This window comes from Sarcophilus harrisii, chromosome 1 (genome assembly GCF_902635505.1).
Source record: "Sarcophilus harrisii chromosome 1, mSarHar1.11, whole genome shotgun sequence".
Lineage (NCBI taxonomy): Eukaryota > Metazoa > Chordata > Mammalia > Dasyuromorphia > Dasyuridae > Sarcophilus > Sarcophilus harrisii.
Genome location: NC_045426.1, coordinates 690,440,306 through 690,467,773, shown reverse-complemented (window position 1 = coordinate 690,467,773; position 27,468 = coordinate 690,440,306). Strand labels below are relative to the sequence as shown.

The following is a 27,468-nucleotide window of genomic DNA, read 5'->3' as shown; positions in this document are numbered from 1 at the left end:
TGTGTCTTCACTCTTTTCATTTTTGATATTGACAATTTGGCTTTCTTTTTTATTTTTATAAATCAAATTAGCCATAGTTTATCTGTCTTGTTCTCTTTTCCCCATAAAACCAGTTTCTAGTTTTATTTATTAATTAGAGATTTCTTAACTTTCAATTTTATTATTGAATTTATTATTATTATTTAGTTTTTAGTATTTCTATTTTGTTGTGTAAATGGGAATTTAATTTTGTTTTGTTTTTCTAGGCTCTTTTTAGTTGCATCTCAATTGACTGATCTGCTCTTTATCTCTCTCTCTCTTTTTTATTGATGTATGTTTCAAGTTGCAAAATTTCCCCAAAGTATTGTTTTGGCTGAATCTTACAAATTTGGATATGTTGTTTCATTGTCATTATCTTTAATGAAATTATCAATTGCTTATATTTGTTCTTAGACCCATTTGTTCTTAGGATTAGATCTCATAGTTTCCTATTAATTCTTAGCTTGTACTTTAAAGGTCCTTTATTGAATCTTTATTTCATTGCGATCTAAAATGTACGGATTTAATATTTCTGCTTTTTAAATTTGTTTTTGAAGTTTTTATTCTCTAATACATGGTCAGTTTTTGTGAAGATGTCATACGTAACTGTGAAATAGATATGATGCTTTCTATTCCCAGTCAATATTTTCCAGAAGTCTACCATATCCAACTTTACTAAAATTCTATTCATGTCCTTAACTTTTTTCTTATTTATTTTATGATTGAATTTATCTGAGCTCTGACAAGAGATAATTTGAGTTCCCTACTAGTAAAGATTTACTATCCATTTCTTCCTGTAACTTCTTTAACTTTTCCTTCAAGAATTTGGCTGCCTTGCTATTTGGTGAATATATGATGACTATTGATAGTCATTAATAATTTATGATACTTTTTTTTAGAAAAATGTAATTTTTCTGATTATGTCTTTTAATTAAGTTGATTTTTGCTTTTGCTTTGTCTGGGAAAATTATTGTTACACCTGCCTTTAAAAAAATCAAATGAAGCATAATAAGATTCTCCTCTAACAACTGTTTCTCCTGTAAACAACATATCATTGGATTCTAGTTTCTAATCCATTCTATCCTCTTCCATTTTGTGAATGAGATCATTCCATTCACATTCACAGTAATGATTGCTGTTCATTTTCCTCAGTTCTATTTTTTGGTATTTACCTTCTCTTTTTTACCCTTTTCATAATTTTATTGCAATGCTTTCATTTTCCTTCATTTTTCCTCTATCCCTCTTATTTGATTTCTAAAAAAAAATCTTTTTTTGCTTTCTTTAGCTCTTTTAGGAATTCTTGTTGGCCTTGTGTTCAATCTTATTTTTCTTTGAGGCTTTGCTTATAGATATTTTCAAATTACTGTTCTTTTCTGAATTTGTATCTTGAGTTTCTCTGTCACCACTATAGTTTTTTATGGTCAGATTCACTGTTAGTTCATTCTTTTCTTAACTTTGATCTTATGTTAGAGTTGGGCTCTGCTGAGGTGGGATGAGGAAAATTACCAACCAGAATTTGTATTTTTTTCTTTCTGCTGCTTTTGCAACTTGATCTGAAGACCTGTAGGGTTTTGATTCTTCAAATATTGTATGATCCAGAGAGAGATCTGGCCACTGCTCTTCTGGTTTATATTTTGGTCACATATGTATGGCCTCTATTTTCTCATTACTGTAATTATTCCTCTCTACTTTAGAACTGAGACCTGGAACTGGATAATAGTTGACAGAGCTGCCAAATGGTACCTTCCTCTGCTATTAGTTTTAGCACAGGGGTCCCTTAGAATCTTTTGATGACCAGGTGGTCAGTCTCCTTAATATACCTTGGCTCCAAAGCCTATGATCCATTCCACTTTCATCATGTCATCTTCCTGGTCATCCCCTTACCCCAGTTTTTGTAGACCTCTTTTTTTTTTTTTTTTTACTTTCCCAAGCTATCCTGGACTAGAAACATTACTTACTGTGACTTTTTGTTGGCTTTCCCACTGAGAATTGTGTTTTGTGTTTTTTGTGGTCACTTTGTAAGTGTTTGGGGATATTTGGCAGTGGTAATTTTTCACTCTACCATCTTGACTCCCCAAATCACCTTTAAAAGGGATTATTTCATACTTATTTGACTTGCTTTGGGAAAAGTTAACTTCCTAATATCATTGTGACTATGGACTTGGGAAGTTTGGGAACATTTCTTTTAGGACCTCATACTTATTTTCAAAACAAGACTGAGTTTCCCTTTCTTCTGGCACCTTTGGGGTTCAATTGAAGAATGGAAATGTTTAATGCAAATTTTTTCCTTTTGAGAAAACACAATCAGGATTTCACCTTCTTTCCTTATATACACCTTATATATAATTGCTATTTTGATGAACTCTCCAGTCTAGTCAAATGGGATTATTTGGTCCTCACACTACCCACCTCTCTGTCTTTTTCCAGGCCATTGCTCATGTTAGGTCAGAATGCTCTTTCTTCTATACTGAACCTTATAAAACCATAGCCCATTGTCTTAAGAGGCCTAGGGATGATCCCTCTTAACCGCTTGAAATGATTTCTTGCTATTTTGTGTTTGCTTAATCATGTTCACATTGTATGACTTTATCACCATCAGTACCAGTAGAACCTAGTCATCTTGAGATCAAGGATTGTCTTATTTATAGCACAAGACCTTCTACATAGTAAGAGCTTGATAAATTCATTGAAATAAATTAGGTGTCAGAAAAATGGTAGAACCAAATTTTAGATGTGACTTACACCTCTGGGATCCTTTAAAGATGCTTGGAGGTAAAAATATAGGGCAAAAGCACCTGAGTACTCCCAAAGTGACTGCTTTGTTTTTTCTCTACAGCCACATGTTGAAAGAGCCTGTGGCACCTGGTGGCACCGATTAACAAGCAGGTACTTTTGTGCTGAAGCGGAAAGATTAATAGACTTGGATCCAAGATATCTGAGTTTGAATCAACTTCTGACACAAACTGTAGATAACTCATTTCATCTCCATGATCCTCAGTGTCCTTAGTCTAAAAAATGGAGGTCATAATGTTTGTATTATTTGTCCCACAAGGTTGCTGTAAAAAAGAGCTCTTTTAAATTGTAAACACAATCTAAAAATACATCATCAACAGTAAATGATGAATCTCATTGGTACCATAACATGAAAACGATAAGAGCTAGTTTAAGAAATGTACCTGTTTGTACCAGTGCTTCATCAGGCGTATAAGACTCTTAAGCTTGGTAGTACGAGTTCTGATGAAGTCTCTTTGCAACTCTGTGAAACAGGTAGAGAATTCACTCCCACTGTTGCATTTGGATGATTCGATGAGTTTGATATAAGTCTCAGGGTCTGGTTTAAACTTTGAAACCTGTGGACCTATCATGGGGAAAATGATAATAAAACTTATTGTATAGTTTTCAAAGAATTTTTGCATAACATTCTAGTACTACAGATTTTGAATCAGTATTAGACACGGTAGCCAAAACCTCATAGACTTAATCTTAGCTTTAAGATGCTCTGGAAGACAAGAATATGTATTTTGTTTAGTAAGTAAAATCACCAAGATTTTATATATATAAATAATGATTTTTTCTAAGTTATGAGAGAATACATATAAAAATAATTTGAAAAGTATGAATTCCACGTAAATATACTTTAAGAAGTAGTCATTTCATTAGTGTGCATATCTCCTCCAATGATGGAGGGTGCAACCCCTATACAATTTGGTAGGTGATCTTTGAGAATTGCTGTGGTTGAAAATTTCAACACGTTGTAGCTCATCTGGGATCAAGTTTCTCTAGGCCTAAATGAGCTAATTTGTACAAAATATAGCCCACAATTAAGGATTTTCCATCTTGCTTAAAATTGTCAGAGCTGATGTTATCTATTTGAGAACTATAGCTTTCTTCAAATAACAGCCCAGTGCTCCAATAGAGGGTCATCTCTAACCCATATTGAAGCCTTTAATGGAGTAGCCTTTAATGGAAGACTATGCAAATATAGGTGCTGTTATTAATAACAACCCATCATCCCCAAATGTACTGTGTGATACAGTGACGATGGCTTTCAAGCTATTCCTTGAATAAGATACTTTGTCTCTTAATTCTTGCCTGGAATTCTTGCTCTCATCTCTACCTCTTAATTTTCTTGACTTCTTTAAAGTCTTATTTGCTCCCTCTTTTGATTATCTCCAATTATATATCATGTTTTTATATAGTTATCTACTTCTTTAGAATGGGAGCAACCTGAGAAATAATAATTAAGTCCATGGAAGTTAATACAGTTATCAAGAAAGATATGGAAGGGAAGTAGGAGAGAAAAGGAAGGGAAAGAAAATAGGAGAGAAAGGGAAGAGAAAGAGAGGAAAGAGGAAGAGAAGGGAAGGAAAGAAGTGGGGAAGGGAGGGAATGGAAAGGGAAATCATCAGTTATTTATTGAGCTCTCTGGGTGGCCAATGTTTTGTTTGATACTCCTAGTGCCCAACTCTAAGAAGGGGTTCCTGCCCTGGAAGAGCTCATAGAGCCTTTTGGGGGACAAAATATTGATAGTCTAGATCAGGACTTTTTAAATTTTCACATTTTAAATTTCCCCATTTTGCTCAAGTAATTTTTATGTGACCTTGGGCATATAGGTATGTAAAATAGGTATACAAATCAAATATTTACTGATAATGAATCATAATTTTGCAGCTACCACATTCAGTTTTAAGGCCCCATAAAAAGATCAAGATCCACAGTTTAAGAAGCTAGTCTAGATCTTCCTGATGATCTGTAGGTTGGATGTCTAATGTTTATGGAACATAACCTTAAGGGATAAGGAATACTTTGGGGACATTTTCTAATTTTCTTGGCTCTTGCCCTAACCTGGTAAATCTGGAAAACTCAAGCATTCTAGAACATAGTATATCAGAGCTTCCTGAAGAAACTCTGAAAGAACTCCAGAGTTTCTTGAAAGGACACAGATTTTAGAGGAAAATTTTATTAAGGGTAAGACAATTAAAAAGAAGTCTTGGAATTAGCAAACATTATTTACTATTATATGTATGTATATATATATATATATATATATATATGAATTTCTAGAGTTTTTTATAATACTAAGTATGAAGTTATCATTAGTAAAATCACCCCATAAGTACTATCTTCACTTTGGCCTTAAAGGAAAACATACTGTTAAAAGCATTGTGATCTCTCTCTCTCTCTCTCTCTCTCTCTCGGTCTCAGTCTCGGTTTCAGTCTCTCCCCATCTTTCTCCATCTCTCTCTGTATCTCTGTATCTCTCTTGTCTCTCTATCTCTATCGCTCTATGTCTCTGTCTCTTCCACTCCTCCCAGTAATCCTATCTTTCTTTCCTACAAGCTAAGGCCAGGGAAGGAAGGTCTTACCCAAGGCATCAAAGGCTGGCAGCAAATCAAATTCTTGGCACCGGTTAAGAAGTTTAGATTTCAGGGTGAAGCTCAGCACTCGTGGGTTCTTCCATTTTGTATCCGCAAACTCTATTTCAAAATCTTTCAGAGGACAGTATTCTAGCTGCTTTTGAATTTCTTTGATGATCGTGGCCCTACTCGCAATTTGATCATTATAGTTTTGGAAGCAGTTGAAAAAGACAACCAAGTCTACATCAGAGCCTCTTGGATTCAGGTTCCATTCAGGGTCCGAGATGCTTTTCAGGGCTGTGCCTTTGGCAATAGATCCAGCCTAATGGGAAAGAAAAGTAATAGATCATCTTTCTTCGTGATCCAGAATTGAAAGGCATTCTATTTCCTATTTCCTATGTGACCTCAGGCAAGTCCCTTAATATTTCTGGGCTTCAGTTTCCTGAACTGTAAAATAAGCAGGTTGGTTCCTTCTAATGGTAGATTCCTTTTAAATCAGTATCCTAAGACTGACCTGTAAAGGTCTTTCTGTCCAACCATACCTGAACAAGAATTCTGTTCTATAGTACATCTGATAAATGGTCAGATATGGCCTAATGGTCCAAATTGTGACCTAACTAGGAAAAAATCCCACGGGGATTGTCATTGTCCTGATAATGAACACTGTGCATCTCTCCATGCAATCTAAGTTTCCATTAGCCTCCTAATCATCCCATGCACTTCTGGATTAGCTCCCCAGACACCATTTATAGAGCTCTAATTTTTTTTTTTTGCATGAAGACTTCTAATTGGTAGTGCCTTCCTTCTCAAACTACTTGCCATTTGGTTAACTTTGAATGCATAAATATATGTACATTTATTAACTATATTTACCCTGTACATATATATATGTGTGCTTGTTTCTTTAATTAGAATATAGATTCCCTTTTAGTAGAGATGATTTCATTTGTACCTCTACTTTCCAGAGCCTAGCATCGTCCCAAGTACATGATAGCTGCCTAATATATACTTGATTAGTTTTTAAAATGTAAATTAAAACAACTATGTGCCAGTCATTGTGCTGGCCTCTGGGGTTATAAATGCAAAAAAAAAATGAATCCCTATTTTCAAGAAGCTTACATTAACAGAATAGATGAGTAGTAGATAAGAAGCTAAGGAGAAGTTGGGTGCTAACTTCCTTGGAAAAGGATACAGTATCAGGATAACAAGATACAATATCAACGAAGATCTGGATTGGGTAGAAACTTTTAATAGGAGGACCTTCAGAGGAAGAGAGGTTGCTAAGTAATGGAAACAAAGGATGAGAGTGGTAATGAGGAGAAAAATATATATTCTAATTCTATCTCCAGAACCAGAATGTTGAGGGGCATGAGTGGAGGTACATATAACAGTGGAAAGAAAAGACAGTAATTTGGGGTTGTGTGTGGGAGGTGAGTCTCTCTGAACATATGAAAGGAAAGGCAGAAAAATAAAGAATGAACCATTTCCTAAAGAGTGGGACTAGGAGAACAAGGCTCACCTTCACAACTTTCTTAACAGTCATGGTTGAATCTTTGAAGCATTTTTCTGTCAGGAACTTGAAGATGGTGTTCACAACATTTTTAATCTGTTCCAGGGATTCTTGTTCAGGTTGGAGAAAATCATAGATGAATTTATCAAGCATATGGCCTTGAGTTACATAAAGAGATGCTGGCTGGGGAAGAGACAGATAGATTAAATAATCCACTGTTATCTGATAACCTCTCTGACCTAAAAAATTTGGAGGAATAGTTTCTATTCTTGGGGAATTTACATTCTGATGGAGGAAACATGATGAATGAATGCATATAGACACCAATAAGGGAAACCCAAAATCCTATGCAATATTGTGACATATCCCTCCTCACTTTCAAGTATCAAGTCATCTTAGGAAGGAAAAATAAGAATTGTAGGAGGCTTTTAAAAGTGTTTATAGGATTAAGAGTTAGACTGGCTAGTTAGGGAAGGTTTGCTAGAGGAATTAAGGTTTGCCTTAATTTCATGAAATCTGAATTAAATTATCTCCTATTTCCAAAATATAAATATTAAAGTCCTTCGAAGAACTTATATTTCTAGCACCTAGGACAGTTCCTAGCACATGATAGGTATTTGATAAATGCCTCTTGATAGATTAATTCCTACTATGTGCTGGACAATGTGCTAAGCATTGGGTTTATGAGATAAAAGGACTCATTTCTCCAACTCCAACTCCATACTTACAAAAAATAGAATGACCAAAATAGCTTTTGCCTTCAAAGCCCCAAACCCAGTCTTTAAAACACACACTATAGAAAATAAATAGAAAATTTAAAGAAAATAGAGACAAAGTGATTTTTTCCCTTGGTAGCATCAACCATCCAAGTCAAGGTTTGCAACAGAGTGGTAGGGATGTGGATTAGCATGAATGATAGATCATAAACTAGAAAGAGCAATCCATTTGCAAAGAAAATTGAATTCGATTTCTGGGACAAAAGCATGATTAGATCAATCAAAGACATTAAGGTAAAGTTTTTTGAAGTAGTTGGGAGGGTAAGGGTTAGGAATACCAGAGGAAGTCTGAATTAGGAGAAAGAGACCAAGAGATATGACTGAGAGAGAGAGAGCAAGAAGCTCATGGCTAGGTCCTGTGACAGAAGTCAGTAATCTGCCAAATATGTCAAAAAGGGGATTAGGTTATTGGTGTGAACAAATGTTAAGACCTATTTAGAATGCTCTCTCTCTCTCTCTCTCTCTCTCTCTCTCTCTCCCTCCCTCTCTCTCTGTCCCTCTATCTGTCTCTCACTCTGTCTTTGTCTCTCTGATTCTCTCCCTTTCCCCACTCTCTCTTCTCTCTGCCTCTATCTGTGTCTCCCTCTGTCTCTGTGTGTGTTTTTTTGTCTCTGTCTTTCTCTGTATGTCTTATTTCTCTGTCTTTCTGTCTCTCTCTGTATGTCTCTATTTCTGATTCTATTTGTCTCTTGCTCTCCTTCCTCCATCTCTCTCTGCCTCTGTCTCTCTCTGTCTCTCTGTCTGTTTCTCTCCCCCTCCATCTCTTTTTCTCTCTCTGTTTCTGTGTGTCACTCTCTGTCTCTGTTTCTGTCTGTCTGTCTGTCTGTCTGTCTCTCTCTCTCTCTCTCTCTCTCTCTCACACACACACACACACACACACACACACACACACACACACACCAGTACATCCCAGGGCTTCCAAGATGAAGAATTCTCTTTCTTAAAAGCTGAGGAAGTTGACCAGGTTTTCGCTTCTTTGGCCAGCTGTTGCCAGAGGTTAGGATCATTTCCACCGACATTTCTCTTTGGGTCTGCTGGATCTAGGATGATTGGCCTAGAAATCATGCAAAAGAATCAGAGATGAACTTTCTCAGGAGATGTGGTGATCCTTGAAGTGTGCTAGGATTGGAGGAGAACAGAGGAAGGCTCTTGTCTGGGTTTCAGGAGATATAAGTTCTAGTGTGGCTCTGACTGGCTAATCTATGTGAAAATCTAGGTTCAGATTCCATCTCTAACACTATCTGTGCGACCTTGTGCCTCAGCTTGTTCATCTAGAAAATTAGCAAGTTGGACTAGGTAGCTTCTGAGATTCTTCCCAATCCTAGGTCTACTATCCTGTGTAAAATACAATGTTGTCTTTTTTCTTTCCTTCCACTACTTCTCCCCCCCCCCAAATTATCAGGAACTGAGACATCTAGATTCTAGTCCTAGAGATGTCATGCTATGTGACCTTAGGTAAGTTCTTTCCAATTCAATTGCCTTCTCTCTAAAATGAGGGGCTACTCTAACTGATCTCTAAGAGGCATCATAGTATAATAGAAATGAGTGTGCTCTAATTGGAATTAGAGAGAAATGGATTCTAATCCTGCCTTTGATACTGATTAGCACTGTGATCTTGAACAATTCACTTAGGTTTCCGAGCCTCAATTTCCTCATCTCTAAAATAGCATAATAATAAATGGCATAATGCACTTTTTATTTTTATATAGCATTTTATCATTTGCAACGTGTTTTCCAAACATTATTTCTCTGGAGCTTTACAACAATCCTGTGCGGTAGATGCTATTGTCTTCATTTTGTAGAGGAAGAAATAGGTTGCTAGAGGTTGGAATCTAATTCTCTCCTGATCCTTACACGAGCATCCTAGTTATTACCCAAAACAGCCTTTTCTGATACCTGTGGTCTATTACTCTCAAATCAGGGTCTGCTTCATGAGTATTTACTAAGGTAATGTAGGCAAAGCCCTTTGGAGGTCTTAAGTTGCCATAGGACTATTAGCATTATTATATTGTGAGACTTTTTCTGGTTCTGAAATTCTGAGGGTCTGATTTTGATTTGTTCCTACAATAACCAGAGTCTCCTAATTCTAGATGGGGTCATGGAAAGTCTTCAGTGGATTAGGTATCTGCTCAGAATTTTTTTTTTCTTTCTGAGGCAATTGGAATCAAGTGACTTGTCCAGGGTCACACAACTAGAAAGTGTTAAATGACTGAGGGCAGATTTGAACTCAGATCCTCCTGACTTCAGGGCTGGTGCTCTACCCACTGCACCAGTGAGCTGCCCTCAGAAATTTTTTTTATCCTTTTTCACAAATCAAGGGAAGCAGGATGGTGAAGAGATTAGTACCTGTCTTTTCGGAGTTGGGACTGCAAGTAATTCCTAATGGTCTCATCCTCAAAGTCATAATTGACCGTCCAGTAGATACAGAGCTCCTTGTACTTTGTGATCAGTTCCAGGACTGTTAGGATGCCTTCATCTATGTTGAAATCGTCTTCTCCACTTCCCTGTTCCCAAGCATAGACTGTCAGCAGTTCCAGAGCATATTGTAGGGGAAAGGAGTCTTGCTTCAGCTGCTTTTGACACTGCGGAAGGGGGATATGAAGACAATCAGTGAGAAACTAGAGGGCCCTTCCCCACCTCCAAGTCCTTATGTCAGACTACCTGCAATCACCCGGGGCTATCACTAGGAGAGTATATTCCCCTCCTGAAGGTAACACTCTCAGAACAGCGGAGAGGTCAGACATCTACACCTGGTTTGGTAGCCAGCCATTTCCGTTGGGTGGGACAGACTTTCAGGGACTCCATTTCCTTCAGTTACAGACAAGGGCATGGGTTCTGAGCAGGGGCTCTCAACTTTTCCCTGAGTTGAATTCTTTGAGCTCTGGTCAGTGAGACTTCATAAGCTCTCACATGAGTAAAATGGTGTCATCATAGAACTGTCCACATCTGCATTAGTCCTGATACCTGATAAAGAGACATCGAACTCTTCCAATGCCCCCAGATGTCAATTCTTTTTCCTCCCCAAAATGACTTAGAATTTGTGTGTCTATGAGTTTGCTGTCTCCCTCATAGACTGGAAACTTCTGAGACTTAACATAGTTATAATTTCTGCCTTTATATCCTCCATGCCTAACTGTTCGACAGCTAGTAAATATTTAAGAAACTGCTGCTGGATGGTGCAATGGATAGCGTCAGAAAGATCTGAAATCAGGTGTGATCTCAGGCATTTATTAGTTATGTCACCCTGGGCAATAGGCTTAGTGTCTCTCAACTTCAGTTGTAAAATGAGGAAAATAACAGCACCTCCCTCCCAGAGCAGATCATCAAATCAGTAAAAGATCATCAAATGAAGAGATGTATTTTAAGTCTTTTGTAAACTGTAGTTATATGAAGGTTAGCTATTCATTGAATTGAACTAAACAGATTTGAATTGCTTGAAAACCTTAAATGAGGAGAGAATCCTATTACCATTCTGGATGGATCTAATTTTTAGGAAAATTTCTTTTTCCTTCAGTCCTAATTAGCTCAACCAATCTAACCCATGGCTCTCAGTTTGGCCCTCTGGTGGCCAGAACTGGCTAACTTTCTAAATGACAGGTCTTCAAATACTTAAAAAGAGCAACTATTCTCATTTATTTCTTCTTTTACAACATGAACTTGAGATCCCTTATTATCTTCGTTACTCTCAAGCCAAATCAACAAAAGTACTTATTAGGTACATACTGTGTATCGGACACAGGTCTGAGAATACAAAAAAAAAATGGTTTCTTCGTGTCCTTTCTAAAATATAATAAATTAATAAAATAAATAATAAATAGAAAAATAAGAAAATAAATAACCGAACTCTTCATGTATGGTTTAATGATGGCAGAATACAGCTGGCTATCCCTGCTTTATTCCTGGACAATATGCTTCTTCTAATATAGACTCGATTCAACTATTTATTGATTGCTGTATTACTCTGTTGCCCATATTGAGCTTCAGTAGGCTAACACCCTATTCAAAACAGTAAGGTCCAAGTAAACCTTGTTATTATTTGAGCCAAATTAGACATTTTTGTAAGGCTTGTGGATGTTTGTTATTTCACCATCACATTTTAAGGAAACTGTTCTCAGCTCTGATTACAAGGAATTAAAAGCAGATCCACTTGAGCTTTAAAAACCTGCAGAGTCCAGCATGGATCGTACCTGCTGATACCAGTGCTTCACCAAGAGAATTAGGTCCTTCAGTTTTGGGGGGAGATTGCTGAAAAATTTCCTTTGCAGTTCTGTGAAACAGAATGGTGATTCAAAAGCAAATTTCTTTGAATGGATCCATTTCTGGTAAGTGTTGATGCTTGGTTTATTATCCCTTGAGGTCTGCCATCCACTTGGTTCAACTAGATAGGAGAGAATACATGAAATCTCAGGCCGTTCCACCAAGACAAACCTCCAGCAGAGCAAACTTCAGTGGCTCCCTGTTCTCCCCAGATAAAATATAGATTCCTCAATCTAGCATTTAAAGGCCTTTAAGAATCAGTACAAAAGCAAGGAGATGGGAGAAAGCATGCTGAATTTGGGGAGTAACTATTAGTCTAAACTGGCCAGAATGTCAAGTTTATAAAGGAGAATAATGTGAAATAACTCTGAAAAAGCAGGTGGAAGCCAGGTAGGTAGTATGGTAGATACAGCTCTGAATCTTAAATCAGAAAGACCAGAATTCAAATTCAGCCTTACACACTTACTCATTGCATGGCCCTAAGCTATAAAATGAGAATAATAATAGCACTTCCCTCCCTAGGTTAATGTGTGGGTAAAATCAGATATTTTTAAGGTTCTTTGCAAACCTTAAAGTGTGAGAAATACTTTGCTTGGTAGTGTCAGTTCTATCAAATTCTTCATGACCCTATTTAGGGATTTCTTGGCAGAGATACTTAAGTGGTTTGCAAACTCCTTCTCCAGCTCATTTTATAGATGAAAAAAACTGAGGCCAACAGGGTAAAATCACCTGCCCAGGATTACACAGCTAGTAAGCATTTGAGACTGGATTTAATTCAGGAGGATGAGTCCCAAAATTCAGTTCAGTTATCTCAATCATGTTTGATTCTTCATGAACCCAGTTGAGATTTTCTTGGTCAAGATACTGGAGTGATTTGCCATCTCCTTCTCCAGCTCATTTTATAGATGAGTAAATTGAGGCAAAGAGAATGGAATTACTTGCCCAGGATCATACAGCTAGAAAGTATCTGAGGCCATTTTGAACTCAGAAAGATGAGTCTTCCTGACTCCAGGGTTAGTGCTCTATCCTTTGTGCCATCTAGCTGCCCTTAATCCTGCTAATTCTGTTTTAGCCATCTTAATTCCCTCTCTTGATTTCTCCCTCTGATGGGATGGCCACATTATTTTAAATGCCAAATGTATGTCTGCCTAAAAATTATTTTATGGAAAACTCACATATGGTGGTCAGAAGAAGTGTTACAAGGACACTCTCAAGGTCTCTCTGAAGAACTTTGGAATTGATTTCATCATATAGGAGATGCTGACAAGGGACTGCCAACATGGCATGCATGGTCAGAGCAGATGCTGTGTTCTATGAGCAGAGCAGAACTGAAGTTGCCCAAAAGAAATACAAAATGTATCTCGAATACGAATTTAGAAAATCCACCCCAAATGGCCTATTTGTCCTCAATGTGTAGCCATTCCAAGCTCATATTGGTCTGACCAGCCAGTTGGACACCTTGAAACTTGATTCTAACATAATCATATCATTTTGGTCTTCTTTGAGAATGAAAGACAACAACCAACCAGTTTAATTGCTATAATATAATTAGTATATATATATATATATATATATATGTATATGTATATATATAGTTAATAATTAAATTAGTGTATTGGTGAACTTTGTGATTTTAGCAGTTTGATTTTTTTAATAACAGGATGAAATAGAATTATGTGCTACACTGTGTTTTTAACCAGATCTGTGGAAGTACGATATTAAAGGTCACAGAGTTCTAGCTTGACACTGCTCTTCACCTTGTGATATCTACCCAAAATGTAAACACAGAAGTCAAGAAGAAACAAGGCTCTTTAAAGGGTCTTTTGATAGATCCTAAACAAGGGTCTATCTAGTCTTGTAAACTCAAAGCATCAAGTGATGATAATTATCACAAGAAAATTTAGAAGTTACCTTGAGGGATGGATAGGAAATCTAAGATCTAAAAAAGTATATCAGCTGAGCATCAGAGCAGTTAGGATAGAGTTTATCTATATAAAAACAACTAACACTTGAAGAACTAAATATTTACACTTACACAAAATCATAGGCTCTCGATGTTGGAAGGGATCTCAGAAGATAGCTTATACTGGGCAGAAGTCCCTTTATAAAATCCAGCTTTCCGGTGAAGAATAATGGGGAACTCATTCTCTCCCTAACCATTCTACTTTTGGATATTATTAGGAAATTCTCATTGTTAGGAAGTATTTTCTAAAATTGCAAAATGTTGTAAAATTTGTAAAATTCTAAAATTTTCTAAAATCTTCATTTCTGCGTGAATTCCTTATAATTTTGACTCTTGCATTTTACCTTGAATGACTGTATAGGATCTGGGGCCCCTTCCTCCACTTTTTTTTAAATCCATGTCCTGGGAAGACCAAGACACAAACTATTCCCAACTTTCCCAGAGTGAAATTTGAGTTTCATCCTAAAGAACCAGAGAATGAATGATATCTCAAGGGCTGCCCCAAGGATTGATAAGCACATATCTAGAACTCTGAGCCAAGAATAAATTTTGTTAATATAAACGACCAACTTTAAGCTCTGTTTTTTCTGTTTTGGAAAGGTGAGCTCCACTAACTATAAATAAATGTATTTTTAAAATTTTATAGTATATTTAATTTTTTTTAAGTAATAAATTTTTATTTTCAAAATATATACAAAGATAGTTTTCACTATTTTCCCTTGCAAAACCTTGTGTTCCAAATTATAAATAAATTTAAATGGTCATCTAAGAGCAGTAGCTTACTCTATGTTTTTTTTTTCCTTAGAGACTATTCCAGAGATGTCAGAAAGTAGAGAAGCCTCAGGCTATATGGGAAATAGTCATTACTCAGGGAGAAAGATAGAAGCAGGCAGAAAGAAGGGAAATGAGGCATTATGTCTATCTTTTGAGCAGTCTGCAGACCAGGCAGATCATAAGTTAAAGCAGAGAAAGACAGAAGTGTAGAATAGTAAGAACTTGGAAGTTACAGGTTTAAACTTTGTTTCTGTCCTTGACTATGTGTGTGATTGTGTAATTCTCAACTCAACTTTCTCATTTGTAAAATATAGATGATATCAAAGGTCACTTCTAGTTCTAAATCTATGGTCCTAGAGATTCAGGCAGAAGTCAGTTTGATTTAGGAAATGAAAGTAAACGAATCTTTTCAACTAAAATCCTATCGTCTAGAAAACTTCTTAAACTGTGGGTAACAAAACTGAATGTGGGGGTCATGAAATTATGATTTATTGTCAGTAAATGTTTAATTGGAAAGCTTATTTATATAATCTATATTTTATATACTTATATACTTGGGGTCATGTAAAAATTTCTCAGACAAAAAGGGGCCCAAGTAAGAAAAGTTTAAGAAGCCCTGTTCTACAAGAAGCCTTTCCCAACTCCTTTTAATTCTAGGGTCTTTGTTAATTATTTTTATTTATTCTAAATATAGTTGTTTTTTTTTTTTTTTTGAAAATCATTGTTTGCTTATTGTCTCTCCTACTTAATTGTGAGCAGGGATCATCTTTTGCCTCTCTAGCCAGGTACATAGTAGGCACTTAATAAATGTTTACTGATTGACTCACTAGGGTACTTTTAGTTACTTTGCATTGAAATGGTTTAAAAATTGAGTAGTCGTATCTTAAAATTACATTTTATATAATAAATATAAGTGTAAAATTTTCTTATAAGAAACAAAAAAGGTTCTAATACTGTTTTGACAAATAGCTCAATGTGTGATTTTACTCCTCTCAACTTTAGTTTCCTGATCTGTAAAATGGGGAGAATGATCCTTGATTTTCTTGGGCATCCTCCACCAAAGATCCATCTTTACTCTTTCAGTCCCCCTCTTATTGTCAATGCCCTATATCACCTACTGACTTGGTACCTCTCCGGGGAGGATTTACCCAAAGTACTGAAGATAGGAATGATGTCAAAGGTAATGGTTAGCTCAGACTCTGTCAACTCCAGCTGGAGTTTTTCATTTACTGTCTTGAACTTCCCCATTATTTTTATGAGATTAAAGTCCCTTATAAATGTCTGCTTCATATCGGCCTCTGCAAAAGGTTCACTGAAGAAGATGACAATGGTGCCGTCGGAGTGGCCTTTGAGAACAGTGTTTCTGCCATAGGATCCACCCTACAATGGAAGAGAAGACTTTTGACTCCAGAAATATCCCTCCCTCCCTGTCCATCACTCATGACACAGCCTATGAGAGGAACCTCCAGGCAAGAATGACCAGCTATCCCAGCTGTCTTTGGGTTGTTCCACACCAGAGTTTGTAGTCTTGCCCTAGAGTCCCAACTCCCTTTGATTGTCCTAGAAAACAAATAATAACAGTTCATGTCACTAAAGGTTCTTAGATTTTTAGACTCTGAGGGATTCAAAGACAAACACTAAACGATCTCAAAGAGCTTACACTCTATTCAACATATTGGGGTTGGGAAAGAAAATAAGCATGTATTAAATATCTATAGTGTATCTGAGCCCTTTATAAATATCTCATTTAATCTTTATAAGAACTCTGCTGTTATTTCCTTGTTTTATCTGAAACTAAGGCTAAGTTATATAGCCCCATAGTTGGTAAGTGTCTAAGGCTAGATTTAAACTCGGGTCTTCTTGACTCCAGATCCAAGGACTCTCCATCATAATACCATACCACTTAGGAGGCTGTGTAGAAGCAAATTGAATTAAGGTAACTTGAAGAGAGAGATAACAGCTAAAATCCAATTTAATTGGAGAAGGCTGTGATAAGAGGTGGCAGCTAGGTGGAGCCCTGAAGGACATTGTTATTTAGTTGTTTTTCATCCATGTCCAACTCTTCCATTAATTCATTTGGGGTTTCTTGACAGACACTGGAGTGGTTTGCCATTTTCTTCTCCAGCTCATTTTACAGATGAGGGAACTGAGACAACAAGGAAAAGTGACTTGCACAGTTCACACAGCTAGTAAGTGTCTAATGCCAGAGTCAAATACAGGTCTTCTTGACTCCATGCCCAGCCTTATACCCATCAAGCCATCTAGCCACCCCAAGGAAGATGGGTGCTCTAAAAGGTACTGTTGATCTCAGGTCTGTGTGCATAGAAGTGGAAGCTGTCATACAGAATCTAGGCAAGAGTATGTCTGGATCATACATGTGAAGGGAACCAGTAGAGAATGAATCTGGAATTAAATCTGGAACCCGAGCCTAAAGTTCACTAAATGCAAAACTGAAGAATCTGGAGCTTTTTCCTGGAGGAAAAGAAGGAGCCAATGAAGGTTTTGGAGGAGAGGAGTGGAGTGAATCAACATAGATCTTATACTCTTTTGTCAGTCTTGTGAAGAATATGGCACAAAGAAAAAGAGAGAGATTGATGAAGGAAACATCACATAGAAGATGATTTCAGTCATCCAGAAGAAGTGATGGGGCTTATGTGGGAAAGGCTAGGAGACAATTAGATCAGTTAGATCTGTAGAAGCTATGTATTCAGAGGAAGCAGGATTCAAGACTCTTTTATGTATAATAAGTCCAAAAGGTTAAAGAGATGTCCAGAGAGGGAGGAAATGCTTGGAGCTGGAAGGTAGATTGTCTCATAAGAGGAACAAAGAGGTCAGTGTCACTGGGTTGCAGTATACATAGAAGGGAGGAAGGTATAAAAACACCAAAGGGGAAAAAAAGGGGGGGCCCAATAGAAGAAAGGGTGGATTAAGGGGGGGGTCAGAAGCAAAAACTGCTGAGGAGTAACAGGGTAAAAGGAGAGAAGAGAAGGAAAAATTAGATGAAAGAAAATACACAGTTTGTAATCATAACTGAAAATGTGAATGGGTTGAACTCTCCCACAAAATGAAAGTAAATAGTAGAGGGTATTAAAGGCCAGCATTTCATAATAGCTTGCTTACAAGAAACACATTTGAAGCAGAGAGGTTCACACAGAATAAAGATAAAAGTTGGAGCTGAATATATTATACTTCAACTGAAATAAAAAAAAAAGTAAGGGTAACAATCCTGATCTCAGATGAACCAAAAGCAGAAATATATCTAATTTAAATGATAAGGAAGAGGGGCAGCTAGGTAGCATGGTGGATAGAGCTCCCACCCTGAAGTCAGGAGGACCTGAGTTCAAATCTGGCCTCAGACACTTAAAACTTCCTAGCTGTGTGACCTCCAGCAAGTCATTTGACCCCAATTGCCTTAGCAAAAAAATTAATAATAATAAATTAAAATATACCAATAAAAATAATTGTATAAAAAAGATAAGGAAGGAAACTACATCTTGCTAACAATGAAGTAATATCAATATTAAACATATATGCACCAAGTGGTACAGTACTCAGATTCCTAGAGAAGAAGTTAAATGAGTTACAGGAAGAAATAAACAGCAAAACTATATTACTGGGGCACCTCAACTTCCCACTTTCAGAACTAGATAAATCTAATCACAAAATAAATAAGAGAGAAATTAAGGAGGTAAATAGAATTTTAGACAAGTTAGATATGATATATCTCTGGAGAAAATTGAATGAGGATAGAAAGGAATATACCCATTTCTTCAGCTGTACATGGGACCTATACAAAAATTGATCCTACATGAGGGCATAAAAATCTCACAATCAAATACAGAAAGGCAGAAACATTAAATGCATCATTTTCTGATTATTATGTAATAGAAATTATGTGTAACAAATGGCCATGGAAAAATAGATCAAACATTAGTTGGAAATGAAATAATCTAATACTAAAGAATGAATAAGTCAAACAACAAATTGTAGAAACATTCAATAATTCCATCCAAGAGAGTAACAATAATGAGACAATATACCAAAATTTATGGGATGCAGCCAAAGCAGTTCTTAGGAAAAACTTTGTATCTTTAAATGCTTATATGAAAACAATAAAGAAAGAGAAGATCAATTAATTGGGCATGCAAAAAACAAAAGCTAGAAAAAGAAGAAATTAAAAATTCCCAATAAAGTATCAATTTAATTTTTTTAATCAAAGGAGAGATTAATAAAATTGAAAGTAAGAAAACTATTGAACTAGTAAAGCTAAGGATTAGTTTTGTAGAGGGAAAAGATAAATGTTTGATTAATTTGATTAGAAAAAAACAAAGAAACCCAAATTATCATTATCAAAACTGAAAAGGATGAATTTACTACCAATGAAGAGAGAATTAAAGCAATAATTAGGTGATATTTTGCCCAATTGTATGGCAATAAATCCAACATCTAAGTGCAATGGATAGATATTTACAAAAATATAAATTTCCCGGGTACTAAAGAGAAAATAAAATACTTAAATAATCCCATTTTAGAAAAAAAAAAATTGAACAAGCCATCACTGAACTCCCTAAGGAAAAATCTTCATTAGCATATAGATTTGTAATTCTATCAAATACTTAAGAATAATCAGTGCCAATATTATATAAACTATTTAGAAAAAATAGGTGAAATCCTGACAAATTCCTTTTTCGACACAATTATAGTGCTAATGCCCAAACCAGGAAGAGCCAAAACAGAGAAAGAAAATTATAGACTAATTTCCCTAATGAATATGATGTAAAAATTTTAAGTAAAATATTAGCAGATTGTAGCAATTATTACTAGGATAACACACTATGACCAGGTGGAATTTATACAAGGAATATAGGGCTGGTTCAGTATGGAAAACTCAGCATAATTGGCCATATCAATAACCAAAACTAACAGAAATCATGATTATCTGAAAAGATGCAGAAAAAGTTTTTGACTAAATAGTGCACCCATTCCCATGAATAATACTAGAGAGCATAGGGATAAATGGGGTTTTCCTTGAAATGATAATCAGCATGTATATAAAAATTATCATCAGCAAGTATTATATAATAGGAATAATAATTTATAAGATCAGGGATAAAACAAGGATGCCTATTATCATCATTATTATTCAATATAATACTAGAAATGTTAGCATTAGCAAAAATAGAAGAAAAAGAAACTGAAGGAATCAGAATAAGCAATGAGAAAACAACAGTATCACTCTTTGCAGATAATATCATGGTGTACTTAGAGAATCAACTAAAAAGTACTTGAAGCCATTAACAACTTAGCAAAGTTGCAGGATATAAAATAAACATACATATATCATCAGTGTTTCTGTTGCCAATAAAGCCCAACAGCAAGAAATAGACAAAGAAATCCCATATAAAATAATTGCAGACAATATAAAATATTTGAGAGTATATCTGCCAAGACAAAGCTAGAAACTACATGAACACAATTACAAAATACTTTTCACACAAAGTCAGATCTAAACAATTTGAAAAATATCAATTGCTCATGGGTAGACTGAGCTAAAATAAAAATGACAATTCTACCAATTGTTTTATTTGCAGCTACTGGCTGACTATCAGTAAGAAGAACTCTAAGGGGCCGCTAGATGGCACAGTGGATAGAGTGCTGGCTCTGAAGTCAAGAGGACCCGAGTTCCAATGTGATTTTAGATATTTAATACTTCCTAGCTGTGTGATCCTAGGGAAGTGATTTAACCCCAATTGCCTCAGGGGGAAAAAGGCACTCTGGTGGAGGCTCATGAATTAAAATATTAAGCTAAATTCTATTCAAGACTAAGTGCCTTCCCTTTAATAATGCCTTTTTCTTTATTCTGGCTAACTCTGGTTAGTCTAACTTTATGCTGTCCCAACTCTATTTCATACTTACTATTCCTGGTGTCTATTGTTTCCCTTCATTTTGTCTGTAATGTCTTCCACTAAATAAATCTATCTTTTGCCAAAGGGGGAAAAAGAATTAAAATGCCAGAAACCAATTCCCTAAGGTGTATTCTAGAACTCTAAGAATGGTAATAAGCACCCACCCTTTGCATTTAGGTAAACAGAAGACAGTGTTGGTGATTAAAAGATCATGAGATGTACAAGTTTTCAGTAGAAAGTGATCCTTGCTGTTGCTGTTTCCTTCCAAGGACTCCCTGTCATGTCTGGTAGTCTGAGCTACTCTAGCATTAAAGTCGCTCAGAATTATTAGCTTGTTCTCTTTTGGAACATTGATGATTAGGATCTCAAGGTTTTCATAATTTTTTTCTTTGACCTCATCAAGATTTGTCATGGCAGAAACACATTTTCCTGCAATCACATTGTCATGAGTCATTGACACACATTTCATTCACTCCTTAGACATACAAGTTTGTTGACTAGATTAGTTTTGATTGCAAAACCAGTATCACCTTCACGGTGTTCCCCTTCACTCCAGGAAAGGGCGTATCCTGCTCTGATTTCAGTAAAGTGGGCTTGTTTTATTCAGGACTGCTATCTGGATGTGATACTTGCTTAGTTCTCTCACAAGAGCTTCAGATTATTGGATTTTATGTTGCCCAAAGTATGCACACCTTTCATGTGCTGATGGTGAGTGGAATTGTCTTTGTAGAAAAGTATGTGTATGTGTGTGTGTGTGTGTGTGTGTGTGTGTAGCATGTGTTTCTACTGCAGGATGGGATATTTGAAATTATCAAGCCAGGGAATTTGTAAGCACACAATTTTTAGGGCATCTTTCCTAGCTCCTTACTGATACCAGGAGAGGAGTCTTAAAGGCTGCTCAGATACCCAAGGGGCTGTCGAATCCCACTGCTGCCTCCATTGAGAAAACCACCCTATAGCCTGGGATGCCTGTGTGCAAAGTGGTGACTACAGCTCCCTATGTATCTGCATCTGTCACTACATCACTTTCTTGTCGCCTCAGGATTTTGAGAAAGGTGGAAATGATCAAATGTTATAGGGACATCTTTTAATTCATGCTTAAATTGGATTTAAATGAGGGAGACAGAGTTGCATGAAGTCCTTACAGAGTCATCACTATCTAAAAGTAAGACAGAGTCAAGATAACTGGTGACGATTTAAGATGCAGTGGATGAACTTGATATCTTTCATCAGTAACCAAGATCTATGTGCTCCCCAATACCTGCTTCAGCCACCTTCTTGGCTTTTGAAAGAAAGTGCTTTCATTCACCCATTCCACCTTGGGAAATCTTCACTCCTTAGGATAGACACCCCCTAACTCACCAACGAGATCCCGGTTTAGCTGATCTGCTGAAATGTTTTACTGGGATATGGCCACGTACAAGCTCCAATTTCTTGGAGCCCCAGGTGAGAGTTAGCAAGAGGACACCAGAGGTGGAAAGCAGTCCTGAAAAGGGCTTCAAAGATGAATGGAGGATGGATTGAGGTGGGGAAAAATTAGAAGCCAACCGAAAGCTTTTTGTAATTTAATATAGATTTAATTTTTTTTTCAACTTTGTGGCTCCCATGTGACCCTCCCTCCTTGCCTCTCCTCTGGATTGTTACTGGAGTCTTCTAAATATCTTCATAACTCAGGCTTCAATCCCTTCCAAACCATTCTCCCCAACTTCCAAAGAAACATTTCTTAAGCATAGGTCTTATTGTCATATCATTTCTTGTTCAATAAACTTCAGTGGTTCCCTATTAGCTCAAGGATCAAGTACAAATTCTAGCATTTAAAGCTCTTTATAACTTGGTTTTAATCTACATTTTCAGAGGGTTATACATCATTCTCCTCCAAGCACTTTATAGTCTAGTCAAACTGACTTTCTTGCTGTACCTTAAAGATGACATTTAGTCCCCCAACTTTGTGCCTTTGCACAGGCTGTGCTTATGCCTGGTACACCTTCCTTCCTTACCTCCACCTCTGATAATCCCTGTCTTCAAAACCTAGATTAAATCCCACCTTTTGCAGCATATTCCTTTCTTCTTCATTATTTGTCATCAGAGTGGATAGCTCTTTTCTGCTCCCCAGAGGTGAGGATCTTTGAGGACCTCCACTACTCCAAATCCCCATCCCAAATTAACTTATTTTTATTTTGTATATATTTATTTGTACGTTTTCTCTCATATTTTCTCCCCTATCTCCTTCTTTCCCTCTCCCTCCCCTCCCACTTTTTCTTCTCTTCTTCCTTTTTTTCCCCTTTCCCCCTTCTTTTCCCCTCTCCCTTCCAGGACTTACCAGAACTATACCCTTCACTTGACTCGGTGACTGCTGTTTCTCCAAGAACTCACAGATAGTGTTAATTCTCTCATCAATTTTCTCCAGTTCCTTTTTGGGGGGTTGCAAGTTATTCTGAATGAATTTATCTAGATTCTCAGCAGGCTCCGAGTAAAGGTTAGAGAACCAACTCCAAAAATATCTTGACATTATTCCTTCTTCTTCATTCAGTGTATTAACTTTACAATTAAGCTAGCTTGTAGATGATTCCTCTGGCAGGTATTTATTCAGCTTAAAAAGAGAAACTAGTTTTTAAGTTTCGATTCTGAATAGCAGCTGTTTCTTCACCAGAAACCCCACCCCTGGCTTCTCTGCCTCCAATTAGATTGGTTTCTTCTGAAAGCTTTCTCTAGTCTCAGCTCAGATTTCAGTTTCTATCTGGATGCTTTTTAACTTCCTTTAAAAATAATGCTGTTCTTCCTAGCTGTGTGATCCTGAGCAAGTCACTTAACCCCAATTGCCTCAGTAAAACAAAACAAAACAAAACAAAAACAAAACAAAAATGATGCTATTAAAGACAGAATCGGTAGCATAGTGTGTCAGGGCTGGGAGGAGTCACAGAATAGGGGATGTCAGGGCTGGAAGGGGCCATAGAACAGGAAATATTGGAGCTGAGAGAGACCTTAGAAATTAGAATGTCAGAGCTAGGAGGGATTTTAAGTGATAAATTTAAAATCTAACTTTTTAATTTTATACAGGAAAGATCTGAATTTTTATTCTATTTCCTCTGAAGGTGTGTATCCTTGCTCCCTAATCAGTTGTGGAGTTTCCCTGAGAGATGTCCCAGTATAGTATAAAGAGTTCTCAGCCCAGGAAGCCCAAGAATGGGATGTTTACAAAAATCACAGAAACTCAGAAAGGAAAGGAACCTCAGAGATCCTCTATTTTTTTTCTAAACTGTAGCTACAGACATGGTTCCCTCTGCAACACTCTGGTAATGCATTGTCCAGTTTTTGCTAGAAGATCCTTAGGATAAGAAGATAGCCCATAAAGTCGTCGTTATTTATTTAACTTTTATACAGATTACATCATGCAAAATGCCAGGCTGGACAAGCCAAAAACTGAAATTAAGGTAACTAGGAGAAACATTAGCAATCTCAAATATGCAGATGATTCCACTCTGATGACAGAAAGCAAAGAAAAATTAAGAAGCTTCTTGGTGTAGATGAAAAAGAACAGTTGACTTGAAGCTTAACATCCAAAGAAACTAAAATCTTGGCAACTGGCCCCTCAGGTGTTATTCAGTCCTTGCAGTCATGCCCAACTCTTTGTGACCTTATTTGGGATTTTCTTGGAAGAAATACTGCATTGGTTTGCCATTCCCTTCACCAATGCATACAGATGAGAAAACTAAGGTAAACAGGGTTAACTGACTTGCTCAGGGTCACACAGAGAGAAAGTGACCGATGCCAGATTTGAAGTCTGGATGAATCTTCCTGACTTCAAGCTAAATAAACATTATGGTATCATGTTGCTGCTTTCTGATCATTAAATAAAGCTTAATATAGGAAGAAAAATGTTTGAAAAGGTATCTGCTGTTTTTATGCAAGTTTAACATAGAGGGATTCGTCACAGAATCCCAGAATTTGAGACTTAGAGAGGAACTTCTATTCATTCTGCAATGTCTGTTTGAAGACTTCCAAGGCCAGGGAATCATTCCACTTTAGGATTGTATTAATCATTAGAAAGTTTTTTCTTGACATTGGGACGTCTACTCATCACTTCTGTTTCTTTCCTCTGGGGCCAAATAGGACAAATCTTTTTTTAAAAATAATATTATTTTCCAATTATTAAATTTATAATTTTCCAATTTAATATTCATTTTTGTAAGATTTTGAGTTCCAAAATTTTCATCTCCGTCCTCTCCTTATTTCCCCCACCACATTAGCAAGCAATTTGATATAGGTATATATGTACATTCATTTTTAACACAGTTCCATATGAAGCATGTTGGGAAAGAGAAATAAGAACAAAAGGGAAAAATCATGAGAAAGGAAAACAATAAAAGAAAAAAAGGTGAAATAGTATGCTTTAGGGGAGGATTCTGGGAAGGTGGTGGAATAGGTTAGTAAATTTCAAGCACTGAGATTTCAGCAACAAACAGAATAAATTTGCATCTCAGGGCAAGCATAGACTGATTAAAACTAGACTTGGAGCAGAACTGTGGTCCTCCTGGGACCACAGGGGAAGATCCAAAGAAAACCTTCCAGGCTAGGGATTAAGCAGTGTGAAGTGCAAACACCTCTAGGCTAGCTCTGCAGAAATTTCAAGTGTGGTCCCCTCAAGTTCCAGCACACCCTCTGAGTACCCAATCAGTGGGATAGGGATGCTGCAGGCTCTGGTCACTTGCAGGAAGGTGGAGCTTGTAGTTTGGGATTCCAGGGCAGAGGAGGGAACTGAAGTTAAGCTACAGGCACCCTTCTCCCACTCCACAATTAGAGGAGTTTACACTAATACTTATCTTTTTTTAAATGAATGGGCAAAGAAGAACCAACCATAGAAAATTACTGTGGGAATATGGAAGATTGGGGTTCGTCTTCAGAGGAGGACACTTTAGTTAAAAAAGCTTCTTCTATACCAAAGAGTAATGTGAAATGGCCCCCTGCCCAGAGAGAATTTATAGAACTCAAAAAAGAATTCTAAAATCAAATGAGAAACATTGAAGAGAAACTAAAGAAAAAAATAACACCCATCCAAGAAAAACAAAAAGGCTATGAAAAAAAGTTAACTAACTAGAAAAGGAGATACGGAGTCTTAAAGATGAAAATAATTCTTTGAAAACTAGAATTGGGCAAAGGGAAATCAGTGAAGCTATGAGAGACTAAGAAATAACAAAACAAAATAGAACAGACTGTAAAACATTTTTTAAGAAAAGCAACAGATCTGGAGAACATATCAAGAAGAGAAAATTTAAGAATAATTGACTACCTGAAAGCTGTGACCAAAAAAAAAAGAACCTTGACACAATAATGCAAGAAATAATCCAAGAAAATTGTACTGGAGTGATAGAACATGAAGGGAAAGTAGAAATAGAAAAAACTTCCACCAATTATCATTGCAAAGAGATCCTTTGTGAAAACACATAGAAATATTATTGTCAAATATCAAAACCCCTAGATCAAAGAGAAAATTTTGCAAGAAACAAGAAAAAAAAACAATTCAAATATGCTAGAGCTACAATTAGAATTGTACAAGATTGATCAGCAGCCACAATAAAAGACCCCAGGTCCTGGAATCATATATACTGGCAATCAAAAACCTCAGCCTATAGTGAAAATATCTCCGGCAAAATTATTCATAATATTAAATGAAAAATGGACATTCAATGAACTTGCAGATTTTCAGAACTTTTCTTTCAAACACAAACTCAATAGAAAATTTAATATATAATAAAAGATTAATTCCAAAGAACTTAACATACTTCTCTCTCTCCCTCCTCCCTTTCTCTTTCTTTTTCCCTTCCTTCCTCCCTCTCTTTTCCCCTTTTTCTTTTTTTCTTTCCCTCCCTTTAATTTTGTTATAGGTAAGGGCCCTTTGGGAGGACAAAGGAAAGGATAAAAGGAGAAAATTCTAATCAATGTAAAAGCAAAGCATATCAACAAAATTTATTTATTTTGCAAATTCCCTTCTCCTTTTGACATTCTACATTCTTTTTATTTTTCACTTTATTTTTAAATTTTCAATAGTATTTTATTTTTCCAATTACATATATTTTGTTTAGTTTTTGTTGTTTTGTTTTTGAGAGGCAATTAGGGTTAAGAGACTTGCCCAGGGTCACATAGCTAATAAATATTAAGTGTGTGAGGCAGGATTTGAATTTATGATTTCCTGACCACTGCTCTATCCACTGCATCATCTAGCTGCCCAATGACAATTACTTGTAAAGGTAGTTTTCAATGGTTTGGTTTTTTTTTGGTAAGATTTTACATTTCAAATTCTTTTTCTCCCTCCCTCCCTTCCATTTCCTATCCCAAAGACAACAAACAATCTGATATAGGTTATACATGTACAATCATTTTAAACATATTTCCATTTTAATCATGTTGTAAAAGAAAAATCAGAACAATAGAGAAAAACGTGTAAAAAATCAAACAAAAAAAGGTGAAAATAGTGTCCTTCGATCCACATTTCTCTCTGGATGTGGATGACATTTTCTATCCCAAATCTGTTGGAATTGTCTTGGCTCACTGTATAAGTCTATCATAATTGATCATCACATAATCTTGTTGTTGCTGGGTACAATGTTCTCTTGCTTCCGCTCTCTTCACTCAGCATCAGTTCATCGAAGTCCAGGCTTTTCTGAAATCAGCCTGCTCATCATTTCTTATAGAACAATATTTCATTACATTCATATACCAGAACTTATTCAGCCATTCCCCATCCATTCAATTTCCAGTTCCTTGCCACTACAACAAGGACTGCCACAAATATTTTTACACATGTGGGTCCTTTCCTCTCTTGTGATATTCTGTTTTCTAAGGCTCCTCTTGTCCCGAACATTCTGTGACATTAATATAACTTTTCAAGGTGGGCAAAGCCCTTTACAGA

At 36.4% G+C, this 27,468-nt stretch overlaps 1 protein-coding gene across 2 annotated transcripts in view; it reads right to left on the bottom strand.

Annotated features, from left to right (window-relative positions):
- The window catches only part of LOC105749342 (2'-5'-oligoadenylate synthase 2), a 33,768-nt gene extending 10,468 nt beyond the window's left edge, over positions 1 to 23,300 (bottom strand). Inside the window, exons 1-8 of one of the 2 annotated variants that reach the window (XM_031948631.1) lie at positions 22,882 to 23,300; positions 15,804 to 16,035; positions 11,849 to 12,039; positions 10,008 to 10,243; positions 8,562 to 8,715; positions 6,895 to 7,068; positions 5,385 to 5,697; positions 3,195 to 3,376 (exon numbers count right to left, since the gene is read on the bottom strand). In XM_031948631.1, coding sequence (XP_031804491.1) covers positions 3,195 to 3,376; positions 5,385 to 5,697; positions 6,895 to 7,068; positions 8,562 to 8,715; positions 10,008 to 10,243; positions 11,849 to 12,039; positions 15,804 to 16,035; positions 22,882 to 23,070 — 1,671 coding nt within the window. In that variant the 5' untranslated portion in view covers positions 23,071 to 23,300. The remainder of the gene's footprint in view (positions 1 to 3,194; positions 3,377 to 5,384; positions 5,698 to 6,894; positions 7,069 to 8,561; positions 8,716 to 10,007; positions 10,244 to 11,848; positions 12,040 to 15,803; positions 16,036 to 22,881) is intronic. The other variant, XM_031948630.1, reaches the window with a different exon arrangement.
- Positions 23,301 to 27,468: the final 4,168 nt, after the last annotated feature.